Below are 8,865 nucleotides of genomic sequence, written 5' to 3' on the forward strand. Positions count from 1 at the left end.
GCCCCGGAGCCCCTAGGGCCGGCCTTTGCAGCCTGGGGCAGGTGGTCGCGTGCCCCCGGCCGGCTCGGGGTCCAGATGGCCACGCTCGGAAATGACCGCGGAGAGGTCGGGCGGGTTTAACAGGTGGATTCACCCTGGGCGGGGAGAGTGGGGGGCCTGTGGGGGCAGGGAAGGAAAGGCGGGGACATCCGTCCCCCCGTGCTTCCAGTGCCGTGCCCAGCTCAGCAGTCTTGAGGAGAGCTGTGTAGGGCCATCCCTCCAGCTTTTTCCTCCCCTTGGTATGGCCATGTCCTTTGGGACAAGCCACCAAGTTAATGCCGAGACGAGATCAAGTATCCTCTAGTTTTTCCAGGTCCCCTCACCCCCACCCCTTTGTTCCCTCAGAAGAAGGACTACAGTTCGTGGCACGCCCTGGATGCCATCGTGGTTTAATTCTCTTAGAAGAGGGTAATTGTTGCTTTGCAGAGGTGTGCACACCTCTTCCTTTGGGCATGTCTAAAAGGTAGTGTGAGGGAAATAGTAATAACTAGACTCACGCTTCCTTTCCACTGCAGTGTTCAGGACTCTGAACTCAGGATCTTTGAGCACTCTTATACCTTGCTGCAGAGTTCTTCAGTATGCCACAGAAATAACCCGGGTGCGGTGGTGCGTGCCTGTCATTCCAGCATTTTGGGAGGCCGAGGCGAGAAGATTGCCTGAGTCCAGGGGTTGGAGACCAGCCTGGCAACTTGGCAAGACCTCGTCTCTACAATAATAAAAAAAAATTTAGCTGGGCGTGGTGGCGCACGCTTGTGGTTCCAGCTACTTGGAAGGCTGAGGCGGAAGGATCGCCGGAGCCTGGCAGGTCGAGGCTGCGGTGGCCGGGAGCGGCCACTGCACTCCAGTCTGGGTGACAGAGTGAGACTCCAACTCAAAAAAAAAAAAAAATTCAACAGAAATAAACCATAAAATGACTTTCATTTTTAAAGTATTTGAATGTCTTTTTTTTTTTTTAATCTTTGTAAACAAAACGCCTTCGTCCTATTAAAAAGAAACTAAGTTTATGTTATTCTAGGCTAGGGATTTGCCACCTCCTCTTATTCCTAAGTGGTTGGCTAGAGCCAGTGTGTTAGCTGACTAGGTATAAACATCTACACTTCAGACTATATAGAGTGCTGAGTATTTTAGAGTCCACAGTATCTTGCTTTAAGCTGAAAACGCTGTGCATATGTGTTTAATACATTGTAGGACCGAATTTTTCGCTTGTATTGCAAAATATTTTGAATTTAGTTTCTCACAAATAAAACATAGATCTGCAGTATTATTAGGTTTTGGGTTCATGTGCTTGGGAGGATGCAACACTTGAAAAAATAGTCAAAATAGGAAACTGGACTCGGCCATTCATTTCTGTTCCTCAAATGCTTCCCTTTTTTTATTTTATAAAAATACACTTTTCCATAAAAATAACATTGGAGAACAATATGATGTTTTTAATTTAGACATTTGTCCCAAGTAAAGTGAAGCAATTTTTCTAATAGTTTCAAAAGGACCTCTTTCCTTGTATTTATAAAATATGGTCTACCTAACATACATGTGACACAAACATTGTTTATTAAAATATTGTCAGTGGCTTTAAAAACAAAATGCTTAGCTATCCTTATGTTTAGGGTAAGGACAGGTTCCAGTTTAAAGAAGGGGAGGACACTTCAGTTCATTCCCAAAACACACATAGGGGGTAATTAGGATATTTGTCAAGTTCTGAATCAAATCTTCATAGCATGGCCTCTCGTAGTTAAAAATATAGTATATTTAAGTTGCACAACTAATAGCATAATTGCAAATAAAAATCCCAAAGTGAATAGAAATATTAGCTATACTACTATTCATATAAGTAGCATGTTGTCTTTCAAAGCTAAAGAATTAGTCTTAGTAGCAAGGAGTTGTTATTACATAATTTTTTTGTACCACAGATAAAATCTGTAGTATAATTAATATAAAGGCCACCAGATGACTATTACTCTACACCCCATCTAAGGGTCCCATTATGTCAGTTTCTTAAGTGGACCACCCATATTAACAAGAAAATGAAGTACAGTTTGCATTTTGGAGGGAGGAGGAGGCTTACATTAGGAATATTCCTAACCAAACTTACTTTGTATCTTTAAATAGCTTTATTTTCATCTAAGATTCTTTGTGTTATAGGTATTTCTGTATTAATAGATAAAATATGCAATATAATGTAAAGGCTTATCAAATGATCATTCTGTACTTCAAAAAAAAAAAAGATTGCAACTGCTCAAATGATCTTTCCAGAGACTGCTCTGGAATGTGGCTCATTTAAATTTTTTTTGTTACATTGGGAGGACCAAACAAATTTAACTTGAATCTTTAGCTAGATTTATTTTCATTTAAACATATGTCATACATTTAATATATGAAGTCACAAGTTGACATGTTCTATTTTAAACTTTGAAAATGCAGGATGAAGACACTGTTTGAAGAGATCAAAGCATCAATTAAAAATAACTATAACCAAGATCGATCATTTTGGAGGCCTGTTCTTCCTTGGGGAGGTGTTTTTACTATCAAAGCTGGCCGCAAAGCAGTATCCTGTACACCACTCTATGTTGAAATAAGACTGAAAAATACCTGCACCATAGATGGATTCCTGATGTTATTATATGTCATTCTTAATGAAAATGAAAATTTCCCTAGGGAACTTTCTGTTCACTTTGGTAGAGAGTTTGTAGATTGTTTTCTTTATTTAATGGACACCTACAGTTTTACAACTGTGAAGCTACTTTGGATTTGGGACAAGATGGAAAAACAGCAGTACAAATCTGAAGTTCATAAGGCTTCATTAATAATTGATTTATTTGGGAATGAGCATGATAATTTTACAAAAAATCTTGAAAATCTCATGTCCACCATTCAAGAGAGTTACTGTTCCAACTGGCGATGCCCAACTCGAGTACAGGAAAATCAGCAGCGCACAATTAATATAAAGTAAGTTGCTCTAAAGTCTGTTTTGTCACTTTTTACTTTTAAAAAGAAGTTGCTTTAAATATATAGTCCTGCTCTTCATAATGATGTTTGTCAACAAAGGGCCACATATACTAGGGTGGTCCCTTAAGATTATAATGCCATGTATTAATTATACATGTATTTTCTATGTTTAGATACACAAAGACTCACCATTGTGTTACAGTTGCCTACAGTATTCAGTATAGTAACATGTACAAATTTGTACCCTAGGAGCAATAGGCTATACCATATAGCCTAAGTGCGTAGTAAAACCATCTAGGTTTATGTAAGTACACTGTATGATAGTCACACAGTGATGAAATCACCTAAGGATGCATTTCTTAGAGCATATCCTGTTGGACGGTGTATAACAGTGTTGCTAGAGAACTTGCTAAAGTACAGATCCTGTGTAATTACTTACACATGAAGCAACCACACAGGTGCAGGACTCTTCAGTAGGGTCCCCTGAAAAAATGTTAATACAATCTATTACATCCAAACATTTTAGAATTACTCTAAAAAACCAACTGATAACCTTTTCAGTATCAAAGTAATGAATGGTCAGTAGACAAAATGTTTTATTCTTGCTTTGCGTTTACTAATATGACTGTAGATCATTCTTTGTACCACAAATTTAACCTCTTAAAGAGAACTTAATACTGTTTTTGGAATGTTTTGCCCTTTGGATGAGTCTCTGCTAGGAAGGCTAGTTTCACATGAACAAGATTAAAAATATTACATCATGGCCACAGCATAATTATAGACAAAGACCCCAAACTTGGCATCTCACACCTGCAGGAAATATGGATGTGAGAATTTGCTTTTGGCTTTCAGAGAGAAGGCAAATCTCCAGACTGGTAATTGGCAAGGAGGGAGGCCAAACTGGCAAGTCCTGGTAGAGTGCTGGGAAACATTAAAGGCTCTGGAGACTTGAGCTGGAAAAGGGATAATTGCCTGTGAAAGAAAAACAGACACATTGTTGTCAGAAAGTAATTTCGTCTGTGGTCCAGAAAAACAGCCTAATAGAGTGTTCCCATTTGGAAATATGTCTCACATACTCAAATTTATTAAACTCACATTTCTCTGAAATATACTTTGCCTATTTTTTGTACTGCTGTTTTGCAATCTCTCGATGCAAAAAAATTTTACTCTATATCATAATAGTTGAAAAAGTGTTTCAGGCCAGGTGTGGTGACTCATGTCTGTAATCCCAGCACTTTGGGAGGCTGAGGAAGGCGAACACGAGCCCAGGAGTTCAAGATCAACCTTGACAACATAGGGAGACCTCATCTCTACAAAAAGTTAGCCAGACTTGGTGGTGCAGACTTTTGTAGTCCCAGCTGCTTGGGAGGCTGAAGCAGCATCACCTGAACCCAGGAGGTTGAGCCTGCAGTGATCCATGATCATGCCACTGCACTGCAGCCTGGGCTGCAGAGTGAGACCCCAACCCGAAAAATAAAAATGAAAGTCATTTCAGAAGTGTTTCTTGTTTTTGGTTGTCTTGTTTGATTTTTTTTGTTTTTAAGAAACTGGATCTTGCTCTGTCACCCAGGTTGCTATTTGCTAGTCCATATTAATCATCGTATTTTATGCTTATTTAATTAAATAATTTTCATCGTATTCTAATTTTTTAAAGCTTTTGCCTAATTTTCTTTTATCCTATGTTTAAAACAACCTGTAAATCATATAGAAAATGATTTTTCAACAGATCAGGTACCTGAGGCCAAGAATGGTTGTGACTTGCATTTAGTCAGGTAACTAATTAGCTGTTCTGATTTGGGGTCCTAGTTTCTTCCCACCAGACCAGATTGCCTCTTTGGAATTCTCTCACAATTTTTTTTAGCTTAACATAGCAATAACTGCATATTTCAGAATTGTTTACAGAAAATTTTAAGTTTTTTTTTGAAGACTTCATACATTAATGTTTATTGAGTTCAACTGATTTCTGTTCTATCTGCAAGAAATACAAAGATGGATAAGAGAGGTTGTACTTGGTATACTTAGTTTTGCTAATAGCGGATTAACCCGTAAGGTTTGTTATCTTAATAATGCATTAAGCTGTAAAATGTTAAAACAGTTCTTGCTTGCATTTTACAATTGTTGTAGTCCTCCCCAAGAAACTCCACATGGAAACTTGATAAGACTGGCTGTGGATGAGTTATTCTGTTCCAAGATTGAACTGTGTGAAGAATGTGGGTGAGTATATGATAGACATTTAAAAGTATTTCTTATTGTTTATAAGGAAACAAATGGACTGATGTACTCTTTGAAGTTAGTACTTTATGAAATAGCAACTCATAAATATCTAGGAAGCCTTGCACTTTTTGAATCTTACTAACCTAGTATACTGTGCCATTTTATGCCATGTTTTCATTATCGAATATTACTATAGAATATGATACTACAACTATTTGATGAATACAAAGCAAATGCCTTTTCTTTTTTTCCCCCACTTCTGAGTAGGTACAATAAAACCTTGGTTAACCGGAACCCAGCTAATCGGGACCCTCAATTAACGGGATTTTTTCTGCACTCCTCATTTAGGAGAAAGAGGTAAATGACAACCAAAAAATTTAACATAGTTTAAAAAAAAGTTCAGAGGACAGAACGTATTCATCCCAATCTCTTAACAATTTCTGTGTCTACATTGTTGTACAATGAGAATTAATATGTAGAAGGATGATCATATAGCTAATCATGAAAGCTAAAAATATGTTCAGTTAATTGCACTTATTATGTTCAGAAAGTGAACTAATATATTTTAGCAACAAATACTGAAACAGATGGTTTTCTGGTTAACTTAGTCAGTAATGATTGTTAACCAGAATACTGTACACTAAACATTCCGGTTAATCGAGATTTTACTGTATAATTGTATTTGTTATATTCTTATCTATATATTTAATACCTGAATACTAAGAAAATACAATTTGCTTCATGCTAATAGAAGATTCTAATGGCAAAAGGAAGCAATAGAGTCATATTATTCCCTTCTCTGTTATTATTTGAAACTGAAAAAATGTATCTACAAATAAAAGCTTTTATATCAGTTTGGCAGAATTACGCTTTTATGGGCTTAGATAGAAATAGCTAGTTTTTTCTAGAGTTTTAAAAGAATCCCTTCTAGTACAGGGAACATCGTTTATAAACTCTGGGAATAAGTATCTAAGATAATAGTATAGCCATATCATTACTCATACCTGTAATAGATAACTATGCCTATAAGAAAATTAAAGTCATTAAGACAACCCAGAAGTGTTGAAAGGCAGTTTTGTCCTAAGTGTAATAACGTTCATGCCTATTTTCCATTTTAGGTGTGGTGGCTTAAGAGAATTTTCTCAACGAGTTTTCTGCCATGGAGCACCCCCTTTTGTTGTCTTAAATATGCAACATTGGAAATCTGAAGATCTGGCATATGTACCCTACTACTTAGATTTATCTGATCACAAGTAGGTGTTTCTTTGTTTGTTGACTTCGTAAAACTAGTTTTAAAAAATTATCCTATTCTATCATGATTTAGACTAATCCTTAAGAAGATATTGTTGAAAAAAATCATAGCTGTCTCTAAATTTGTGTTTTCTGAATAGGATCTGAATCTGCTTCAAGGAGACCGTCACTAGCAGTGCGCATAGTCGTTAGGTACTTGCTCTGTGGAATAGACAGAATTGGGTTCAAATTCTAGCCCCGTCTTTTACAAACTGTATAATCTTGAGCCAATAACTTAATCAGTTTACACATCAGCTTTCTTATCTATAAAACAGAAATGACAGTATCTGCTTGGCACTATTATTATGAGGATTTAGTAAGACAGCACATGCTAAGTGTTTTGGATAGTGCCTGACACACAGGAAGCAGTCAGTAAATACGGTCTGCTATTTGTATTTCAAGTCAAGGAAGTATATAGTAGTATGAGGAGGGACCCCCCCAAAAACTGGAATTATCTTTTGGAAGGGAGGGCCCCTTATAGTACACTTGGAATTTATTCCTTGGGATCAAATGGTCAACCAGAGTTTTTATCTGGAAATTCTGAGAAGGTTGTGTCATGATTTGCACAAAACATGTCCAAGTTGTGACAAACAGTTGACTGGTTCTTCCACCACAACAATGCGCCTGCCCATACCACAATGAGTATTCTGCCATTTTGTACCAAAAATGGTATGACCCCCATGCTCCACCCTCCCTGTTCATCCTGTCTCACCTCGAGGGACAGTTTTTGGTCATTTTTTGATGAAAAAAGTCTTCAAAAGGAAATGTTTTGCTGATGTGGAAGAGGTGAAACAAAAAATGGCAGAATCACTAAAAGGTATCTACATTGGTGAATCAAAAAGTTGTCTTGAGCAGAGGAAAAGCATCTTGATAGTTGTATTGCATCAAATGGAGAGTACTTTGAAGGTGACTGAAGTTTAAACTTGTAAGAATACACAATTTTTTATAAATTCTAGCAGTTTTTTTAGGGTTCCCCCCTCACATATAGAAGGTTATCATTTAAACATAAATTATTATTTTACATCATTTAAAATAAAAATACCTGCATACAAGTCAGAAAATAAAAGATTCTGCCAGGTGCGGTGACTCATGCCTGTAGTCCCAGCACTTTGGAAGGCAGAGGCAAGAGAATTGCCTGAGCTTAGGGGTTCAAGACCAGCCTGGAAAACTTGGCGGGACCTCATTTCCACAACAAATTTTTTTAAAAATCAGCTGGGCATGGTGGCACACGCCTGTGGTTCCAGCTACTTGGAAAGCTAAGAGGGAAGGATCACCTGAGCCCAGCAGGTCGAGGCTGTGGTGGCCGTTAGCATGCCACTGCACTCCAATCTGGGTGTCAGAGTGAGACTCTGACTCAAAAAAAAAAAAAAGCAAACAAGAAAATACAGGATTCTTTTAACATTATGCCTTTAAAAGTTTTCTTGTGTGTTTTTAATTTTTAGTAGAACTATTCAAGTTATGAGTTGGTCTGTTAAAATAATTTTTTTTAATTTTAAATTATTTCAGTTTTTAAATATTTTACTCCACACTACTAATTATAATACATTATTTATTCAGATGGATGTCTTTTTCAGGGAACACAATGCAAACAATCTCAGTTTTTTTTTTCCTTAGTCAAGAATTTAAGGAGTGCTTGTCTTAAAAGCAAAGTATTATAATTTTCTTTGCAGGTATTTGTTGGAAGGTGCCACATTGTTTAACAAAGAGGAACATCATTATTCTGCAGCTTTCCAGATTGACGGACATTGGATGCATTATGATGGCCTCAGAAATGTGAATTTAATTTTGTTAAATAAACCCCCAGAGTTTCTCCTCCTGTCATCATTGGTTTATATTCGAGCAACAGAGAAATAAATATAGACTGATGCTAAATTAAATTGTTTTCCCATGCTCCCCCAGACAAAGGGCTTTTATTTTGTGTATACTTGGTATCCAAGGAAATAGTTCAACTACACTAGTTTCAGAGGTGTATTCCAGTGTTTAGCCCCAGGTAAATGTTTCATATAGAGGATCTATGCAAAAATGTTTGTATTTCCTTTTTATATTTCCTGGATTATTTTTATATGAGTATATTTTATGTTAAAATAAATATATCTTGTGGCCTTTGTATTTTTTATTTGTATGTTCCTTAATGGTTTTTACAATTCTATCCTTAAATCCAAGAAATACTTTGTCACTTGAATTCTAAAGTTTTCTTTTTGGATATGCAAGTAAAACCTGGATAAAAGTCAGTATTTCAGTACTTTAACAGCTCAGAGTATATCTGACTTATTTATTTGCCCTACCTCACTATAATCCAAAGTGCACTATTGGATCTAGTATGGATTTGAATGTACAGTTTATGGATGGCCTAGTTTACCCATTAATTTGCCTAAT

At 36.8% G+C, this 8,865-nt stretch overlaps 1 protein-coding gene across 1 annotated transcript; it reads left to right on the forward strand.

Annotated features, from left to right (window-relative positions):
- The first annotated feature begins 2,439 nt into the window (after window positions 1–2,439).
- CUNH14orf28 (chromosome unknown C14orf28 homolog) lies at window positions 2,440–8,598 on the forward strand. Its single transcript, XM_008052316.2, has 4 exons — window positions 2,440–2,985; window positions 5,110–5,199; window positions 6,318–6,452; window positions 8,160–8,598. Exons 1-4 carry the CDS (start codon window positions 2,462–2,464, stop codon window positions 8,341–8,343), a joined length of 933 nt encoding a protein of 310 aa, XP_008050507.1. The 5' UTR covers window positions 2,440–2,461; the 3' UTR covers window positions 8,344–8,598.
- Window positions 8,599–8,865: the final 267 nt, after the last annotated feature.

The sequence above is a fragment of the Carlito syrichta genome, unplaced genomic scaffold, assembly GCF_000164805.1.
Source record: "Carlito syrichta isolate Samal-C Ts95f unplaced genomic scaffold, Tarsius_syrichta-2.0.1 Scaffold272423, whole genome shotgun sequence".
Classification (NCBI taxonomy): Eukaryota; Metazoa; Chordata; class Mammalia; order Primates; family Tarsiidae; genus Carlito; species Carlito syrichta.

Excerpts from the sequence above, each read along its gene's own strand:
- CUNH14orf28 (XM_008052316.2), top strand. The coding sequence starts at position 2,462 with ATGAAGACACTGTTTGAAGAGATCAAAGCATCAATTAAAAATAACTAT. Across the intron at positions 2,986-5,109 it reads CAGCGCACAATTAATATAAA|TCCTCCCCAAGAAACTCCAC; the intron begins GTAAGTTGCTCT and ends CAATTGTTGTAG. Across the intron at positions 5,200-6,317 it reads GAACTGTGTGAAGAATGTGG|GTGTGGTGGCTTAAGAGAAT; the intron begins GTGAGTATATGA and ends TTTCCATTTTAG.